Genomic DNA, 21630 nt, shown 5'->3' on the forward strand with positions numbered 1-21630 from the left:
TCTAATAATCCCAAACCCCCAACGCGTCCCTCCCCAGCCCCTCTGCCCCTGGCAGTGAGAGGCCTTCTCTACGAGTGAGTCTGTTTCTGTTTCGTAGGTAGGTTCATTTGTGTCGTATTTTAGATTCCACACGGAAGTGATGTCACATGGCACTTGTCTTCTCTTTCTGATTCGCTTCACTTAGTATAGTCTCTAGGTCCATCCATCTTGCTGCAAATGGCATTATTTCACTCTTTTGTATGGCTGAGTAATGTTCCATTGTATATATGCACCACATCTTGTTTATCCGTTCATCTGTCAGTGGCCATTTATGTTGTTTCCATATCTTGGCTATTGTAAATAGTAAATAGCTGGTTTTTGAGATCTCAGGTTTTGCTGGGTTGAGTTTCACATCCTCCAGTAGAAAGGGTGGATGTGTTAATACTGAATATCCAGATCCCATTACTAAAGTGTTACTGTACTAACAAGTCGTGGGATTATCACTCACTTTAAAAAGCATTTTTGTTTTGTTTTGGCTAATGCTTGCAAATAAAACCAATAATGCCTACCATTCATTGTATATAATTCAGTAAATATTTTATGTTTTTATATATAAAATTAAATTCCACTTAATTATAAGTATTCAGATCTTGTATGGAAAGCTTCAATCAACAGCACACTTATTTCAAGTTATATATATATGTGTGTGTGTATATATATTATATATAAATAATAATGTTCCCCACATTTATTTGCCACAGTTTTATTTATACATAAAATTAAGTGTTAACTCTTTCAAAGTCGTAACAACAGGAAATTATATACTTATATCAGTGAATGCTCAAAAAATGTTAGAACTCTTTCTTTAATTTACTTCCAGAGTATGAGATGAAAATCATCAGTGGCAGCAGAGTTTTCCTTGAAAGCAGTTTAGGTTTGGAGAAATACAGTTTATTCAACGCCAATCTGTTTAATAACATAGCTGACCCATTTATTCAGTATTATTTTAGATCAGAAGCTGGTATATTAGAAAGTAGGAGTTTTATTGTGGCTCATAAACTTGACTCCGAAGGCTATGCCAAGAGTTCCAAAATGATTTAGATAAAGAAAGCGTTGTTAGGATAAGATATAGAAGGTTCTTATACTCATCTAAATTGAAAAATTCTGATATAGGTGTACCTTATTATTAAGGGATGTGAAAGTTGGACCATAAAAAAGGCTGAGTGCCAAAGAATTGATGCTTTTGAATTGTGGTGCTGGAGAAGACTCTTGAGAGTCCCTTGGACTGCAGGGAGATCAAACCAGTCAGGCCTAAAGGAAATCAACCCTGAATATTCATTGGAAAGACTGATAACTAAAGTTGAAGCTCCAGTACTTTGGCCACCTGATGCGAAGAACCGACTTATTGGAAAAGACCCTGATGATGGGAAAGACTGAAGGCAAAAGGAGAAGAGGGCGGCGGAAGATGAGGTGGTTAGATGGCATCACTGACTCAATGCACATGAACTTTAACAAACTCCAGGAGATAGTGAGGACAGGAAAGCCTGGCATGTTGCAGTCCAAGGGTTGCAAAGAGTCAGACACGACTTAGCGCCTAAACAACAGTGAAGGGAAATAATGTTGATCATCCTTTGAAAGTTGTAATTGGCTTGACATTTAGTTTCAGAGCTATGGATACCCCAAAAGTAATTGCCTTTAAAAATTATTATACAACTGTTCACAAATAATAGTATGACTAACACCCTTTAATGAGGTGTTAACCCACCTTTGTACCTCAGCTCACTTTAGCATAACCTTTCACCTACTTTAGCACATACATCTGTTACCTATTAAGTCTGGATTTATAAAGAAGCATGTGCACAATTATCTTGAAAGTGAAAGTTTCTCAATCATGTCCGATTCTTTGCGACCCCATGGACTGTATGTCGCCCACCAGGCTTCTCTGTCCATGGAATTTTCCAGGCAAGAATACTGGAGTGGGTAGCCATTTCTTTCTTCAAGGGCAACCCAGGGTTCAAACCTGTACCTCCTGCATTGCAGGCAGATTCTTTACCATCTGAGCCACCAGGGAAGCCATTCTAAAGTATAAGACTAAAAGATTGTATTTTATTTCCATTTAAAAAAGTCTTTTTGCATTGGAAGGAATTAATTGCCTAACTTTCGAAATGAAATGTCACATTAAAAAATTACAGAAGTGTGAAGGCCTTTTTTTTTTGCCTTCAAAATCTATTTGTTGAGTATATACTCAATTTATGGCCTTATATTGATTGTTAGAGTTCATAGATCTACAGTATAGCTTCTGCCTTCAAGAATTCACAGCCGATGGAAAATGAATAAATTAACAGTCAGTGACAGCAGGGGTTGGCAAACTTTTTCTAAAAGGGCCAAATAGTAAATATTTTAGGCTTTGTGGGCCATATGGTTTCTGTTGCAGTTACTCAGCTCTGCTGTCATAGCATGAGAGCAGCTATAGACAATCTGTGAACAAATGAGCATGGCTGCATTCCAGTGCAAATTTTATTTACAAAACTAGACATGAACCCTTGTCCTGTAGTTTGCTGCTGTCTGAATTGTAGTATAGTGATATAAAACTTATGGTTGACACACACCAGTCTGCTGGATATGCGTGAGCAGAAGAGGACACAGAAAATGTCAAGGAGGAAGGAACTTACAGGCTGAGTCTTGAAAGACAGGCTGTTAGCCAGGAGAAGCAGCATGGAAGGCCCATGGATTCATGAACTGCAGAGACTAAACAAAGGCAGAGATGAGAGCTCATTTTGTTAAATATTTAGTGGGGACCTTTTAAAAAGGTAATCATTCAACCCTTTCCAATAGCATCTTTCTAAGTAGTATTGAAAATTGTAGGTACCAAAATTCTATGACTTACTTCACATGTGTAGTTTCTTTACATTTATACATATGAAGAATTGGTTTTATATATTAAAATGGAAGCATACCAAAAATTGCCTTGTCTTTAGAGAAAGTCAAGTGTGTTACTTTATTTATTTTTCTTTCTCAAGGTCATGCTAATTATTTGGCAGTGTATAATAGTTCATTGATTTTTCACAAACCAAACACCCTTGTGTTACCATGAGGCCACAGTTTAATTGTCCAACACTACCAATCAAAATTCGTAGACTGCTTTTCTCATAAACTTAATTATTTTTCATCTCTGAGCTTTCAGTCAGTTCTCTGGCTTAAAATCCTTATTGCTAACAATAATTTTGCTTGTGTGAAGAACAGCGTGGGCATACTCTGTCTGCCCACCTTTTCCTCCTAGACCTGTCTAGAGTTCGATTCTCTTTAATTGATCACTGCAGTGTAGGCTTCTAATTTCCAGGAAATGCCTCTTATTCCAAAATCATCTATTTCTTCATCTGAAAGTCTCTCTCTACCTCCAGCAGTGCTTCCAAACTGAATGTGGCAACTCACTGGATCTTGGGATAAATTTAGTAAGTTGGGCTTGTGACTGGCATTTAAGAGGAGCACAAGGGAGGGACAAAGAGAAGGAAATTTTTTGTGTTGTAACCACTGTAAAGTCGCAAAGAGTCATACAGCAACATCAGATAAAAACAAAACAAGGCTGTCTCCTCTCCACCACTTGTACTTAACATTGTACTTGGAGTCCTAGCCAGATGCTAGTTTGCAGTAAGGCCAGAAACAGAAAGATAAGGCACAAAGATTGGCAAGAAGTAAAACTATCTATTTGCAGATGACATGATCACCTATGTAAAAATGGTTAAAAATTTAAAACCTCATAGTATCAAATGTTGACAGTGGTATGGAGCAACTAGTACTTTCAGACATTGCTATTGGATATGTAAACTGGTACAACCACTTTGGAAAACAATTTGAGAGTTTTATCTTATGTTGTTATGTTTAGTCACTTCAGTCGTGTCTGACTCTGTGACCCTATGGACTGTAGCCTGCCAGGCTCCTCTGTCCGTGGAATTTTCCAGGAAAGAATACTGGAATGGGCTGCCATTTCCTCCTCCAGGGGATCTTCCCGAACCAGGGATCAAACCCATGTCTCTTATGTCTCCTGCATTGGCAGGTGGGCTCTTTACCACTAGCACCACCTGGGAAGCCCATTTTCTTTTATAAACATACATATACCCAAAAGTTCTGATCCTAGGTATTTACCCAAGGGAAGAGAAAATTTGCATCCACAGAAAGATTTCTATCTGGACTTCCCTGGTGGTCCATTGGTTAAGCATCCACCTGCCAATGCATGGGACATGGGTTTGATCCCTGGTCTGGGAAGATGCCACATGCTGCAGGGCAGCTAAGCCCGTATGCCATAGCTCCTGAGCCCACGCTCTAGAGCCCGTGCACCATAACTACTGAAGCCCGGGTACCTTGATCCACAAGAGAAGCCCCTGCACCACAGCTAGAGAGTGACCCCTGCTTGCTGCTACTAGAGAAGGCCCACTTGCAGCAGTGAAGACCCAGCGCAGCCTAAAAATAATACAAATACATTTCTTAAAAAAGAGAAAGACTTGTACCTGAATGCTCGTAGCGACTTTATAATGGACCAGTGTTGGAAATTACCTAAATGTCCATCAGTAGCTGAATGGGTAAATAAGTTGTGCTGTGTCTGTACAGTGGGGCATTATTCGGCAAAAAGGAGGACCAAACTACAGATACATGCAGAGCTCAGATAAATCCCAAATATACTGCTGATCAAAAGAATCCTTATGCAAAAGAATACATATTGCAGGACTCCATTTATATGAAATCCTAGAACAGGGAAAACTCAGGGGACAAAAAGCACATTCAGCACTTGCTTGGGACCAGGACTGACATATTGACTCCAGGGAAGCACAGGAGAACTGTTCTGGTATTTTTGAGTACTGTTCCAAAACTTGAACTTGGTGGTAGTTTAACTAGAGTTTTTACATTTGTGAATTAAATAAATTCACACACCTCAATAAAGTGTGCTTTAAAAAAAGATTGAGACATTTAAAAGCAAATTTTAAAAAAAAGCAAACAATGAAATCACTATTCAGAAAAAAATCTTAAGGCTAAAAAATTACTTTGGGAAGATGAAAAAGTTCTGGAGATGGATAATGGTTGTAGAACAATGTGTCTACTTAAAGCCACAGAATCATATGATTAAAAATGGTTAAAATGATAAGTAAATTTTATGTAATGTATATTTTACATTTTTTAAAAAGGTTAAAAGAAAAAGCTATGTAAACAAAAAATCTTTAAAGAATTAGAAAAATGTATTTTTGTTATCTTAAGATGGTTTGTGCTTCTCAGTAATGACTTTTAAAGAATTAGCTAAGCTAAGTCAAGTCACTTCAGTCGTGTCCGACTCTGTGCGACCCCATAGACGGGCAGCCCACCAGTCTCCCCCGTCCCTGGGATTCTCCAGGCAAGAACACTGGAGTGGCTTGCCATTTCCTTCTCCAGTGCATGAAAGTGAAAGTGAAGTTGCTCAGTCGTGTCTGACTCTTCAGGACCCCATGGACTGCAGCCCACCAGGCTCCTCTGTCCAAGGGATTTTCCAGGCAAGAGTACTGGAATGGGGTGCCATTGCCTTCTCCTTTAAAGAATTAAGGCAGGGTCTAAAAACTACAGCAGGCTTCTGTGATTTCTTTAGTCAAAGGTTAAATGCTTAATCTAATTATAAGTGATAAATATGTTTAGTATTTTGGCCTGTATTTATAAAACCAACAAAGATAAGAATTCTTGAAGTGTTCATGCTTTGCGTGTCAGATATTTGAATATAAACTAGTAGTATTAATATTGCCTAGCCAGGTGTCATTTCCTGTAATTCAGAGTATCCCAACAATTGTATTTTTAGAACTGAATTTATACTGAAGGAAATGTCTCGTTTAAACTGCTCTGCCCTGTTGGTTTCTAACTGGTGATTGTCCCCTGATATTTTTTAAAGCTAAAGCGTTTTATACTCAGTTTGCTCTTTATTTGCAATTTTTGTATCAACCTAAGAGTGGACTCATTGGAAAAGACTCTGATGCTGGGAGGGATTGGGGGCAGGAGGAGAAGGGGATGATAGAGGATGAGATGGCTGGATGGCATCACTGACTCGATGGACGTGAGTTTGGGTGAACTCCAGGAGTTGGTGATGGACAGGGAGGCCTAGCGTGCTGCGATTCACGGGGTCGCAGAGTCGGACATGACTGGGCAACTGAACTGAACTGAAGTACAAAAATAGATGAATTGTTTTCATTGTTATTATTCTTCATTTGCCTGTTTTCATCAGAATAAATCTTTCCGTGGTTTCTGGTGAGACTGGTGTGAATCTCTATAGACAGAAGGGGGGATTGGAAGATGATATCCCTTGGGAAAATGACTGCTTTCTTGCATGGTGATTTGCTTCCAGTTCCTAGGTTTTGAGAATAATAGGCAGTTTAAAACTCTGCCTGCCAAAAGCAGAAGAGCTTTGGGAATTTTTTCATGATGAACTTTAAGGGAGTTTATGACTTGCTAGATTACAATATAGGAAGTGAATGTCTTTGCAGGAAAATCTGTAGAGCTCAAAGTACAAAAGAACAGAAGCCTCTACATAAGATGCTTTAAGGGAATAAACATGTTATCTCTTTATGGTTCATTCTGCTCTAGGGAAGCACCACCAAGCGAGTCAAACACAGAACGTGATTGCATCAGACAAAGTAGCGGTAATACCGGTTGCCCATGAACATGAGCACAGCCATGACCACACACAGCTGCATGCCTACATCGGCGTTTCCCTCGTACTGGGCTTTGTTTTCATGTTGTTGGTGGACCAGATTGGCAGCTCCCATGTGCATTCTACTGACGGTAAGTGGCCCCAAGGTTTTCTGGGAGGTCCAAAAAATTTGCATTTTAGGTGATCATAAATGATTGAATGATTCAGTATGTATCAATGGCCATATTTAGTACTAAAACTCTTGTCTTAGGTTCTGGTGAACATGTTGTTCATTTGAGGAAGCTAGTGGGTTGTGACATGTGGCACAAGAGAGTGTTTATTGGGTTACTACCAATTATCTTAAAGCTGTTTCATTTGATGGAGGTCTAGGGCAGAAGTTCTTAACCCTTTTTCTGCCGTGGAGCCTTTAAGCAATCTAAAGCCTGTGGACCTTTCATTGGGATAAATAATGTTTTTAAATGCATAAAACATAGTTCATAGGACTACAGAGAAAATCAATTTTATTGAAATATAGTTACTAAAACATTAAAAACAAGTTTGTGATAAAGGATGTCTTCTTTATCAATGTATTAAATAATGATATAATATATTTAAATTATAAGCAAGTTAGAGTTAAATTTAATTGTTTAGGACATTAGTATAATAGCTATTGTTGAATAGCTTGACTAAGAACATTAAATTCTGAGATGGGCTTTAACAGGCAACAGATTGTCAAGTTGAACATCCAGTTGATTTGGGTTTTTGTTTTGATGGTTATTACATGGACAGAGGAGCCTGGTGGGCTGCAGTCCATGGGGTCGCGAAGAGTCAGACATGACTGAGCGACTTCCCTTTCCCTTTTCACTTTCATGCATTGGAGAAGGAAATGGCAAGCCACTCCAGTGTTCTTGCCTGGAGAATCCCAGAGACAGGGGAGCCTGGTGGGCTGCCGTCTATGGGGTCGCACAGAGTCGGACATTGACTGAAGTGACTTAGCAGCAGCAGTGTATAAAAGCCTGATTCACAAAGATACTTTATTACTGATACACTTAAACACATTTGTAGCTTGCTTTCCTAGAAAGATAAACTTCTTTCAAGGACAACTAGAATTCTCCAAGACTTTTAAAATCAATTCCAGTCATAGTAACTTTTTTGTCTTGAGATCAATGAATTCATCTTTGGTTAAATCAACATCTTTGATATGGTTTATATTAAAAAGGATTCTGAGCCATGATGCACCTTTGATACCATTGTGATACAAATAAATTTAAAAGGGTTATAATAGACATGAGAATCTATAGATATTTCTTTTCAAATAGAGAATTTTACAGATAGAAACTACTAGAAAACATAGATATCTTGGTCCACAAACTTCTACTGTTTGGTGGCTAAATGACTGTTAGGTACAGAGTTGCCTCATAGCTACGCAGCTCCATCACGTGAGCATTTACAGACAGGAAGACTGTGAATCAAGCAGTGTGTCAGAACTTCGAAGTTGAGTTCAGTAGCTCATTCGTGTCTGACTCTTTTGTGACCCCATGGACTGCAGCACACCAGGCTTCCCTGTCCATCACCAACTCCTGGAGCTTGCTCAAACTCATGTCCTTTGATCAGTGATGCCATCCAAACATCTTATCCTCTGTCATCTCCTCCTCCTGCCTTCGATCTTTCCCAGCTTCAGGGACTTTTCCAATGAGTCAGTTCTTCACATAAGGTGGCCAAAGTACTGGAGCTTCAGCTTCAGCATCAGTCCTTCCAATGAATATTCAGGACTGATTTCTTTTAGGATTGACTGATTTGATCTCCTTGCAGTCCAAGGGACTCTCAAGAGTCTTCTCACAGTTCAAAAGCATGAATTCTTCCATGCTCAGCCTTCTCTATAGTCCAACTCTGACAACCATACATTACTACGGGAAAAATTATAGCTTTGACTACACAGACCTTTGTTGGCAAAGTAACATCTCTGCTTTTTAATATGCTATTTAGGTTTGTCATAGCTTTTCTTCTAAGGAGCAAGCATCTTTTAATTTCATGGCTGCAGTCACCATCTGCAGTGATTTTGGAGCCCAAGAAAATAAAGTCTGTCATGGTTTTCATTGTTTCCTCATCTATTTGTCATGAAGTGATGGGACCAGATGCCATGATCTTAGTTTTTTGAATGTTGAGTTTTAAGCCAGCTTTTTCACTCTCCTCTTTGACTTTCATCAAGAGACTCTTTAGTTCCTCCTCACTTTCTGCCATAAGAGTGGTGTCATCTGCATTCTGTAAGCAGTACTTCTATAAGCCCTTAGTTTAAAGTAGTGATGAGTGAAAGTGATAATAAGAAGGTATCTTAGGATGACTGTAAAATAATATAAAATTATCTGAATTCTATTGGTAAAGGTAGTGCTAATATTATTTGTGGATTATTGTCTATATTTATGACAAAAGGAGATGCTAAAGTTCAGTTAAAGGTTAGTAAAAATAAAAGTGCACTTTTTTTTCAATTTAAGATCACAAACACCCCCTGCATCATTCTCCCTGTGTTCTCCTATTAGACCCCAGATTAACAATCCTTGATCTACAAAAAAAAAAAAAAAAAAAAACTGTGGAAAAGCTGGCAAAAGACGTGAACAAATAGTTTATGAAAAGATGTAAAAATAGTTTTTAAATACATGAAAAGATGTCCCCTGCATTTAAAATAAGAAGAATGCAAATCAGAGTTCCACTGAGATGCCATTTCTCACCTGTCAGACAGTCACAATTTCAAAACCTTGAAAACATATATTTATTCTATTGGCAAAGCTGTGATGATATAGGCACTCTCATCTGTTGCTGTGGATGTTCCTAGTGGTACAGTCCCTGTGGAGGGGAGTTTACCTTTCAAGCCAGAAATCCCACTTCTAGGAATCTGCTCTGATAATTCAGCTCCAGTGTGAAGATGCATGTGCACAGTACTCAATGCGGCATTGTTTGTCATTGTAAAACCACTTCAGTGTCCAGTCACACAGACTGAGTGAAGTGTTGTGTGTCTGTGTAATTGAGTTCTCTGTAGCAATGAAATAAAATAAGGAATCCAATCTCTGTCAACCAACAGGGAGAAATTTCCAGGAAATATGTTAAGTGAGGGGGAAAAAAAATAAATTACCATCTGTCATATATTTGTGTAAGAAAGAAGGAGAAACAAGGAAACATGTATATATTTGCTTATCTTTACAAAAAAGAAACATAAGGATCAGCTAGAAACCAAAGTTGATTACTTGTAGGAGTGAGGGCAGTTGTGGAATAGGGTAGAAGGGTTTTAAGAGAGGGCATGACACTTCCCTAGGCATGCCTTTTCGATACACTTTTAACTTTTGGAAATATGTTAATGTTTTCCATATTCAAAATATAAAATGAAGTCAACAAGGGTCGGGGAGCCAGCTGAAACAGATGAACTATACATCAAATGAATAACACAATCACACTGAAAGGGATTTAAAAAGAATAAATTCAAGTAAGTCATGAATGTAGTTATTTGGTGATATACCTTTAGTAGTGGGTAGAGTTGGGCAAGAAGTATAAACAATACTGAACTCTTTTTAGTAGGCTTTGTCTTTTCTAATGGTGTGGGCAAAAAAGCATTCTGAAACTATTTCAGATATGTTACAAGGTTGAATAAATGAGTAGCTGTGCTGCTGTTGGTGAAACCAGAATCCTCACTGAGGAAGAAGGGACATGCAAACAGGGAATGAGGGAAAGCAAGAAAGAACCCCTGCAGGGGTGGATTGGAACTGGGACTATTGGAATCATGATTTCGAAAACTTTCATGTGTATGTGTACATATATACATGTGTGTTTACATATACATGGGTGTAAGTCATAGCTGTGTATGTAGAGAGGGCCTAGAAGTTAAGACACCCCACTGGCAATGAGCATATCAGGGCTCTTCAAAGAAAGGACTGATTCTAGGATGAGGCAGGGTAAGGATAAAATGAGCTTGAAATATCTAGTGCTCAAAATATATATGAAGAAAAAAGATGGGATCGTCACAGGATATAGGAACCAGCTTGAAGGGGCTTCCATTGGCCAGATCTCAGACAGTTTGTCCTCTGAGATGATTAAGAACAGCAATAAAGCATAAACCATTAAAAAAAAAATGGGAGTCAATGCCCACATCCACACGAGAGAAAAATAAAAGAGGGGAGGACATTTGCTTCCAGCAGAACGCTAAATACTGGTAAACATGAAAGCGGTTGGAATTGGACATTTTTGCAACCTTTCTAGTAAAAATTGGCTCAGGCCAGAATCGTCAATAAATGTTAGATCTAGGGGATATGTTTTGATTTGCTTATTAGTTGCAAAGGGGGAAAAATAACTAAATGAAGAAATCAGACAATACCTTGATCAGATGATCAATATTAATGTCACTGGTATTCTGCTTCAGTGTGTACAGAAAGTTCCTTTTAGATCAACCTCCCTGCAGGTGACTATAAACTTTAGACAGAGTTTTGAAAACCCACTGTCTGAAGACACTAGAGAATCACCTGAACGAGGCAAATTATGGAAGGGAGTCTACACTGGGAACTGATTTTTACAGCTTTTAGTTCCTGTTTCTCCTTTTAGCAGTCAGTGCCTATGGGGTAGCCAACTGATAGAAGAGTCTTTCTGGCCTAAAGAGGACAGAGTTCAAGGTAACTACAGTCACTGCAGAGTGAGAGGAGAATCTTAGGAAGGAGACAGACAGAGGAAGTCAGCCCTAAATTCTGTGTATAAAGTAGCCAAGTCTCTGGCTAAGCCCTGAACCATGCTTTCTTGGGCAGGCTCCAGGCAGGTCCGCTAAGGACGAAAGAACTAAACTGAGACTTAGGCAGCTGCCCAGAAGACAGAATTTGCAGTTTGAGCCAAATCAAGTTACTTTAAAGCAAAGCAAAAAAGAAATCAACATTCTTTGGAGGAATGTAATAGAATCCATAGTATCCACAAGATAACGTTTACAGTGTCCAAGATGTAGTCCAAAATTCACACCACCAGTGAGCAGCAGGTGTACGTCCTGTGCGTCTGGATGTGATAGTCTGAGAAGCGTCACCTATGTAGTATTCCATCCAAGAATGCTTTTTCTAAGGACACATCAGACAGATCCAAAAGTAAGGACCACTCTGTTAAAAAACAAAGGTGCAGGGAGGGGAATGTAGTCTTCAGAGATATCAATGTCACAGAAGTCAAAGGCAGAGAAAATGTTTCAGATTAAAGGAGACTAAAGAGATAGTTGGAGAAGGCAATGGCACCCCACTCCAGTACTCTTGCCTGGAAAATCCCATGGACAGAGGAGCCTGGTAGGCTTCAGTCCATGGGGTCGCTAAGAGTTGGGCATGACTGAGCGACTTCACTTTCACTTTTCACTTTCATGCATTGGAGAAGGAAATGGCAACCCACTCCAGTGTTCTTGCCTGGAGAATCCCAGGGACAGAGGAGCCTAGTGGGCTGCCGTCTATGGGGTCGCACAGAGTCGGACACGACTGAAGCGACTTAGCAGCAGCAGCAGCAAAGAGATAGTTACAGCTAAGTATAACATGCAGTCTTAGACTGGATTCTTCTTGGGAAAGGAAGAATGTTCTGAAAGTCATTCTTGGGCAATTGACATAAGTGAAATATGCAAGCGAGTAGAAAAAACTCTCAGTGGTATTTACTGAATTTGATAACTTTACTGTGATTATGTAAGAAAATATCCTTTCCCATTAGAAATACACACTGAAGGATCTAAGGATAAAGAGTTAACGAGTAGTATAAAGTGCAGTATACTCTTAAATGGTTCCAGGAAAGGAAATGTCTGTGTGTGGTGTGGAGAGAGAACAAGAGAGCCTAAGTACAGATGATAAGGCAAATATGGCAAAACGTTGGACAGGGTGTTAAGAAATTGGTTTAACTGGACTGGACAGTGAGAAATACAATGTATCAGTTGATGTAGAGCTCAAGAACCTACTTAATAGAGCAGTTTGGATTGAATTTGAAAAGTAGCAGATTCTTAATGTGTTAACTGACCCCTCAAAAGAGTGGTGAGTTAGGAAGATGATTCTGACAAGGATGTGTCAGATGAATTTGGTTAGGGAGAGATGAGAGTAAGAGGAGACATCCAGATCTACTGCTAGTTTAGGGGTTGGAGAAGGGATTGTTTGGGTTGATGAAAATTTAGGTTAGGATGGTGGCAGTAAAATGGAGAAAGGCAAATGTAACAGACGTTTTGATGTTGGAATAAAGATAAAGTTGCAGGAGGCTGAGGAAGGGGCAGGGGGAGGCAATGACAATGAGACTGGTCTAGAGAGAAGTGGCCAGAGGCCGCAGAGCAGGCTCCTTGGAGAGCTGGAGTGGCAAGGGGTGTGAGGCAGCTAGGGTGACCTCTTGCCCGTTCAGGGAAGGCTGGGTCAAATGAAGAGTTCCCATCTGCCCATCTCTTCAGGACAGGAGAAATTTCTAAGTGTTTGAAGCAAAAGGAAAAAGACAATAGTAAGGAAGATAATAATAGTCTACTTAAAACAGCTTTCAAAGAATTCTTCCACCTCCAGGTGAATGTCCTACTAGCTTCTGTTTCCCGTTGCTTCACGGCTGACTTGCCTATTTTTTACTTCAGATCCAGAAACAGCAAGGCCCAGCAATTCCAAAATCACCACCACGCTGGGTCTGGTCGTCCATGCTGCAGGTGGGTTCAGATTGCAGGGGAACCCCTTTTTCTGTCACACAGGTACCATCCACAGGAAATACTCTTGGGCTGACCTTTTGGAGAAGGGGTTGTTTAATGAAGTCCTCCAACAGAAGTATGAACCCCAGTGTACGCAGTGTCAGGGGATTGTAAGCTAAGGATGGTTTTTATATTTCTTATCAGATGAAAAAGAATAATTCATGGCACATGAAAATTACATGAAATTCAAATCTCCGTGTCCATAAGTGAATACAGCCATGGCCACTTGTTTACGTATAATCTGTGGCTACTTTCACACAACAATGGTAGAGTTGAGTAGTTGCAAGAGACCAAATGGCTCACAAAGGCTAAAATATTTCCTATCTGGCCCTTTAAGAGAGGTTTGCTGACCTTTTCCCTAGGACCTCATCTCGCACACTTCTGTACTGAATAGCCCTGTGCCTGTTATCTACCCGGAATGCCAGTTGAGGCAGGGGTGGGCTGTAGGGCGTCAGAAGTCTCAGCCGTGCTGACTGGGAGCACCTTTGAACCATAACCACAGCCAGTCCCAGCTGTAGGGGTCTGTAAGTGACAGAAGCACGTGCAAGGTGACCTGTTACCTGGGCTTCATGGTGATGCGCTTTTCTAACAGAAAATTCACCCATTCAGCCAGTGCTTACTCATTACATACAAATCATCTATGCCGAGTCATGGTGTCTTTGTTTTTTCACCTGCAAGATGCAGAGATGCCTCCTTTGAAATTTCTTGGTTTTTCTATTATTGCAGTTTAACTGATTAGTCAGTAGATTTTTGAATGTCATACTTTTTCAACAATAGCAACAATAACTGGCATATTAAATATCAAATAGCACCTGTGCTAAGCTCCTCACATGTTACCTCATGAAAACCTTGAGAATATGTACTTTATTGAACCCATTTTAGAAATGAGAAGGCTAAGGTTCAGAAAGCTTAAGTAACCTTCTCAGAGCCTCGTCCAGCTCTATCTAACTCTGAAGCCCACACACGCACCCACCACACTATTATAGTTGTTATTTATAGTGTTTTATGTTTCATTTTTTCCAAATTCAGCTGACGGTGTTGCTTTGGGAGCAGCAGCTTCTACTTCACAAACTAGTGTCCAGTTAATTGTGTTTGTGGCAATAATGCTACATAAGGTAAGCAAAATTTTGGTGTAAGATTTGTTATGGACTGCACCTGTAATTAAAATTTTCTCTTTGGTCTTTGTGTTTTTCTGGAATGCAAATGTTTTTGTGGTTATTTTCTTAACTGCTGTTCACCTTAGAGAATTTAATAAATCTGTTTAAAACTGGGTCTTTTGCTACCATTTTCTTAAACTTGTAAGTTGAAGAGATTTTATTTTTTTATGGCATATACACAAACTGTTAAGTCCTCTACAGATTTCTGTATTTCATGGTAATTTTTGTTCATAAATATTTTTCCTTTCTTATACTTGACTATTTCACATAGACTCACACACACACAAATGGGACATTTTCTAGCTTAGAACATTAATTCTTAAAAGGCAGAGCCCAGACTTAGTGTTGGTTATACTTGGTTTTCTTGTATGATAAGAATTTAGTCAGATGACATGTACTTCATCATGTAGAAGCAATCCAGATTTCTAGACTAATAAGGGATGGTTTTTCTTTTCCAGGCACCAGCTGCTTTTGGGTTAGTTTCCTTCTTAATGCACGCGGGCCTCGAGCGGAATCGCATCAGAAAGCACTTACTCGTCTTCGCACTGGCAGCACCAGTCATGTCCATGGTGACTTACTTAGGACTAAGTAAGGTGAGTCTGACTCAAGGTTACCCGGACAAGTGTCGAACTCCCTGTGATTACCAAAACTTATGGTCTCTTATGTTGAGTTTTCAATTAAATTACTGCCTCAAGCTAAAAAGAAAATTCAACTTAGAAGCCTGTACTGTACAAAGTGTACATCTTAATTCTAAGTCAATCCTCTGCATAAATTTAGAACATTTTCTTATTCATTTAATTAAAAAACTTCTTTCCCATCAGTTCCAAAAATATTTGCACAAATACGTGATCTTTAAAATAATCCAATTTAAAGCTCATCAGACATGCTGGTTATATTTAACTGGTACGTAATAAGTCACAACAGTATGGATGTAATGTTTCAGTGAGCACAGGAAGTGTGAGTAACAAGCTTGCCACAGCTTTAAGAGCAGTAGCGGATGAGCAGAGATCTCTGTATTCAGCTCAGACTCGGATTCTTCTGCTCCCGGCTCTCATAGCAAGTCCCCAGGTCTTCGTTGTTACACTGATCGTACCTCCAGTCCTGAAGTGGCGTGTGTCGTTTGTCACATCAGACCCCAGGCATTCTACTCTGTTGCTCCAGTTAGACCTTCCCGTGCCTTATTATTCTGTCCACTAGGGCTGCAGTTCTTACCAACAACCCTTCCCGTTTTACTTAAATATCAATTGGCAGGCGACAGAGGAAAATCTTAGAACCAAAGCAACTTAGGGCTTTCCCCCACACTCTCTGAAGATCACTGATTCTTTTGAGTGTTATTCAGTTCGTATTTGATATAGAAAAGCTTGCATTGAAAGGAACATGAGAAATGAAATGGTTAAAGAATGGTTAAGTTCCTGTCAGTCAAGGCTTAGCTGATCTGGATTGCTAACACCTCATTGTTCACCTGAAGAGCTCTATCTTCTTTTAGTCAATGAGTAATAATACATAGTTCCCTTTTAAATATTATCCTGTTTATCACTTCACTGATCAATGTACGTTTCTAGAACTTTTGGCAAAAAGATATGATAATTTTGGAGGCACAGAGTTACAGGTTACGTTTATGGCATGTTCTTAAATTTTCAGTTACTTGTCTTAGTCTCTAGGGCCACATTTTTAATTTTAAAAAAAGATGGAAATTAATTGTGTAAAGATTAACTTTTGAGATATTTCTAGGCTCTGTGAGGGCAGGTACTACATTTCAGTTATCACTGTATCTCAGGCCCTGGCCCAGAGCCTGGTGCATATGGGAGGTTTGTTAATATTGGTAGAACAAATGAATGTATGAAATTTGATATCTGCATTAATGCTGTTGATTCCATCTTAATAATCTTGAAGTTTGTTTGTAAAAGTAATCCCAAGTGGCTCAGTGGGTAAAGAATCCGCCTGCAATTCAGGAGATGCAGGTTCGGTCCTTGGGTTGGGAAGATTCCTCTGGAGGAGGGCATGGCAATCCATTCCAGTATTCTTGTCTGAAGAAACCCATGGACAGAGGAACCTGGCAGGCTACAGTCCATAGCGTCACAAAGAGTCGGACGTGACTAAAGCGACTGAGCACGCATGCACACATGGCTGGTAGTCTTAAACCCTTATTTGGAAGCTTCCCATAAATAACAAAATTGTTCTGATCTCAAGGTGTCCCCACTTCCCAAATCACACCAGTTATGAATATTGGGTGCTTTTTTTATTATTATTCTTTCTGACTCTGCATGTTACTTGACTTAATTTTCTTCTCTCTCTCTCTCTCTTCACAGAGCAGTAAAGAAGCCCTTTCAGAGGTCAATGCCACTGGAGTGGCCATGCTTTTCTCTGCCGGGACCTTTCTTTATGTGGCCACAGTTCATGTCCTCCCTGAGGTGGGCGGAATGGGGCACAGCCATAAACCCGACCCCGCTGGAGGGAGAGGCCTCAGCCGCCTGGAGGTGGCAGCCCTGGTTCTGGGTTGCCTCATCCCCCTCGTTCTGTCAATAGGACATCAGCATTAACTGGTGAGGGTCCAGCCTCGGTCCACGGCCGTTCGCCATTCAGTGAGAACAGCCGGCACATGACAGACACTCACTTCCTCAGCCTCTCGTCTCGCCTTGCCCATCTCCACCTGTATTCCTAAAGAGTCCAGAGGGAGGTGAGAAGAAAACCTGGAGTAATGGAAAGCTTTCAAGTAGAAACAGCACACTGCGAAGGATACAGACATTCCGTTGTGTTGTCTTTTCAAGGGCCCTTGGCATTCTGAGTTTTGGTGTTTCCCTTAACCCTATTCTCAGGGAAGATGGAATTTAGTTTTAAGGAAAAGTGGAGAACTTCCTACTCATAATGAAATAATTATGAAAGTACAGTATTCTGTAATTAAGCTAAATCTCTTAGTTTAGAGGCTCTGCCACTGTATCCATTGATTTTTTAACATGGTTCTCACCGTGTACGACTGGTGCTTTAGCATCTATGCCACTTGCCTTGAATGAAGGTCATGATGCCCAGTGTGTTAGATGCTAAAGATAAGTAGTTCATCTGGGGCTAGAGTCGAGAAAATGATGGCAAGACACATTGAAAACCGACTTTACACTTGAGAGATCCGGTGAAGTGGGGACATCTGGGGGACTGAAACACCCCCTTGAGCATGCGCCTCTTGACAGAGAGCCTGCCTTCCATCAGGTGGGGCAGCAGAGGTGGACTAGCTTTAAAGAGGTGACGCGTTTTATAAAACATTTCTTTTCAAGTCCTCGTTTGTATAGAGGAGCCAAGTTCTAGTAGGTTCAGACCAACCTAGGCTTCCCTTCTGACTGTTCTAAGAACAGTCAGATCCCAAAGTATCTTTGGAAATTAAGGGGTGTTAAATTTTAAGTGAATTTGAACAGTTACTGACATCTTTGTAGTAACCTTTTTAGAAGAAAGATCTCCCAAACCTACTTGTCCTTTTTTTGTCTCTTAAGTATTTATCTTGGTAGACCAGCAGTCCCTCTGGCAAAATACTCAGTGCCCCTTCGGGACTGCCAGGTCAGCATCACGCAAGCACCTGTAGCAGGGAAGAAAGTCAAGATATATCACAGATGGGAGGTGTTTGCCTGTTGATTTAAAGCTTATTAAAATCATGTCTTTTGTCTCTTCATCTTTTCTGTATTTTATTCCTAACTTTTCCCTCTAGCCCTTCCTCCCTACAATTTGCTGCTTACTGCTGGTGGTGATGCTAATATTTGTGTGAGTTAAGTTCTCATCAGGACAGCCTCTTCTTGGAACTGTGATGATACAGATAATATTGTTTCTGTCCTCTGTTCCTTTCAATGAAGTTACCTTTGTGTCAATTGCAGCTTTGTTAAGCCCTTAAAATGTCAACTTCCTCGTATGTGAGATGATACAATCACTGATATTCTGGTAATTTAAACAATTGAGATATTAAAAATAGTAAGCAAACTAGGATAATTTGCCCATATTTGCCAAAAATCCCTGTAAACCTTGTGTTATCAAATAAGTGTATAATATTATATTGTTAATTTATTTTGATTTTCTGTACCATTTCAAAACACATTTCATAAAGTGGGAACCAAGACTATTTTTGTCAGGGCGTTGGATTTAGGAGTTTTTGAAACATTTTGTATAATGCATAGACCAGCATGCCCAGGATTTCTGTATTTCTTCCTAGATGTGTCACTGGGTCAGCAGCTGTGGAAAGAGAACTTGTGAGCCCTCTGCTGGCTAGACCAAAGTAGCATAAACAGGATCTGGTTTTGGATAGTGGCTGGGAACCGTTGAGAACAGCATAAAAACCAACAGAAGGTGCAGCAGGAAAGTCTAGGTGACTTTCCTGCTAACAGCTGGGACTTCAGAGAGTCATGGGGTTTCACCCAGTCCTTCAAAATGACATGGTTGCCTTGATTCTCCCTGGAAATGTACTTTGTTAAATAAATAGCTCATTTTAGTGTCTGGTCTGGTTTGAATAGTGGCACTTTTCTATCATATTGTTGTGCAATGATCTGAAATTTGTTCTGCTGGCCAAAGCCTCTTTCTGCAGTGCCTTGCCATCACACTTAAAAGCTGGGCTAGAATATCTTGCCGGGTAGGGCCTTGAACTCTGGCAAGGGCAGAACTAACCTCCAAATTGGTTGTCCCCTCTGGACCCCACATTAACAAGCAAACCTTTCAAGGCCTATCAGCTCTCAAGAGCTGTGGGCTGTCCAAGATTTTAAAACTGCTACCCCAGGAACCACTCATTTCCCTCCTGGTCAGCAGGCAGAAATAGCCATACTAATCTTACAGGGCTCTAACGCATCTCCAGGCAGCAGGGTACTGAGCGGCGTGGCAGGGGCCTCCTTCATTTGTGGGGGGCGGGGGAGAACTTATGTGGGCAGTGTCCCAGGAGAGGCCACACTGATGGTCACTTACGGGCACATTTCAGCTCCATTTTCCTCTTGTTGAAAACTGCCTCCTTAGATGTGGATGCCTTAATGCTCTCACGCGTTTGGAAACCTTGGCAATACTTCAGTCGCTGCTGTGATTGCAGATGGAATTATTGGCTACCAAAGAGATGCAATTGATGATGAAAAGCACTGTCCTTCCTTCTTCATAACCAAAGTTAATCTTAATTACAGTTTGACTCCCTTTCCTCGGTACGGATAGACTCTTCAGATGTTGAGTGCTGTCTTAAATGGCAAATTAAGGTGAAAATTATACTCATCCATTCCCTTCATTTGTTCGCCAGTGAATTGCTTTTGTCAGTTGCCATATCCCCAAAGCAGCCATCTTCCAGGTATGATGGCTTTCCTGTGCGCGCTGTTGCCAGATTTCAGTTCTTCAGGTGAATTCTGCCCTGGAGTGCAGAGTGTTGAAACACCACCAGAGGCTCTGTGTTGTCCCTTTCCCTCTTCACCTTTTTATTTCCCTATTCAAAACAGCCAAATCTGTTCCTATATTTTGAATCATTAGAAAAATGAGAGAGGTGGCTGTTTTGAGTGGTCAGTTCTTTGTAGAAAGAAGAAAATGTAATGGTGTTTTTTACTGGCCTGCTTTTAAGTGTCACTGCCTGGTTTTTCCTCTTTTTCAAGGATTAGAACTAGGAGGACATGCCAGCCCCTCAGATACGTGGTAGCCAGGTACTGAACATGGGAACTGTGTGTATGTCAACAGCACAAGCCCCCAAAGCATGTTCCTGCCTTTGAGGCCCCTGAGCCCCATGGGAGACTGAGAATGACCAGATTTATCCAGAACTGCTGTAGGGCAAGGTGAGAACCCTCTAATAGTGTTCCACAGGGGTACCCTCCTTGCATTACAGGATTTTTGCTCAACACAGAATGGTCCACATTACCCAAAGAGCACTGTTTGAGATGCTATGAAATTAAAACCAGTCATGTAGCCCCTTTGTACCTGAGACATCTAGATTCACCTGAGAAGACCTGAGGGAAATGTATGACTTGCATGAAAGGGCTCAACAGGCATTAGGAATTTTCTAGATATGCTCAGCCTAACAAGGAGGTTGACTTTGATCTGTTTTCTCATAGCATCTTCTACTAAGTGAGAAATCTCATGGGCTAACACTGCAGTCCCCCTGGTTTGGTAGCCTAAATGGTGATTTTAAATGTCCCCTTTTTCTGGATCCTTTGTAAACATGAAATCATTCCACGGATGGCTGCCTTATAATTTTTGTCTCTTTCCACTTTAATTGTGAATGGTTAAAAAAGATGTTTTTGCTGTTTTCTGATTTGTTTTATGATATTAAATTTTTATTAGTGCATACCATATGTGAGTGGCTCATTATTGATCCTCTCGGCAGTTTTTCCATTTGGTGACCAGACTGGACCCACATTTGAACATCAGAAAAGGTAATGAAATGATTTGAGGGGCAGTGGAAAGATGTATCTATATGAACCTCCTTTAGGAAAGGAGAGAAAGAAAGGTGGAAGGGAGATAAAGGACTCAGTATACCATCTTCCCCAGAGATAGCAACTTATTGACCATTTTTTTTCCTTTGCCTTTGCTGTCACCAAATATTATTTATGAAGGTACCTATCTAATCCCAGAAAAGAGATGCAGGCCAGTAGATCCCAGTCACAGTGGATGCATTTCAAAGAGCAGTTACTAATGTGAGTATGTAGACACTATTAACAGTGGACCCTGGAAACATTTAAATGGAAGTGAAAATTATAAATTTGATAAATATTTTCTCCCTCTGTAGTACTGAAGCTTGCTTTTTAACATATACTGATAAGGGCCATATATAGCCATGTATCATTTAAATATATCACTTATCTGTTTATTCATTAGATTTCATTATTACTAATCCACTGTGTGCTGACTTTGTATGTGTATTGCATATGCTACTAGTTACAAAGTTTGTACCCAGAGTGTTAACATGTTTCCAGAAAACCTCTCCTCATGAATAAGAAAATAGGCCATGGGACATGGTACTCATGATTCCTGCCATCTCTCGCGAAGTCATCCCTCCTTTGCCTTAAGCAGTGGGTCGTGAAATCTTCAAAAGCCAGCTTCAAAAGCCGTTTTATCCTATCACCCTGAGATCAAAATGTATGTATCTATGTGCCTGTATATGTGTACAGATCTGTATATGTACAGATTTAGTCAAAATAGCCAACAGTCATTATTCTGTTTAATTTCTAATTCTTAAC

The 21630-nt window shown here is 40.1% G+C and overlaps 1 protein-coding gene across 2 annotated transcripts in view; it reads left to right on the top strand.

The window, feature by feature from the left end:
* The window catches only part of SLC39A9 (solute carrier family 39 member 9), a 49966-nt gene extending 29221 nt beyond the window's left edge, over positions 1-20745 (top strand). For both annotated transcript variants that reach the window (XM_061429240.1, XM_061429241.1), the window contains 5 exons: positions 6571-6768; positions 13203-13271; positions 14340-14425; positions 14926-15060; positions 16777-20745. In XM_061429240.1, coding sequence (XP_061285224.1) covers positions 6571-6768; positions 13203-13271; positions 14340-14425; positions 14926-15060; positions 16777-17007 — 719 coding nt within the window. In that variant the 3' untranslated portion in view covers positions 17008-20745. The remainder of the gene's footprint in view (positions 1-6570; positions 6769-13202; positions 13272-14339; positions 14426-14925; positions 15061-16776) is intronic.
* Positions 20746-21630: the final 885 nt, after the last annotated feature.

Source organism: Bos javanicus, chromosome 10 (assembly GCF_032452875.1).
Source record: "Bos javanicus breed banteng chromosome 10, ARS-OSU_banteng_1.0, whole genome shotgun sequence".
Taxonomy (NCBI): domain Eukaryota; kingdom Metazoa; phylum Chordata; class Mammalia; order Artiodactyla; family Bovidae; genus Bos; species Bos javanicus.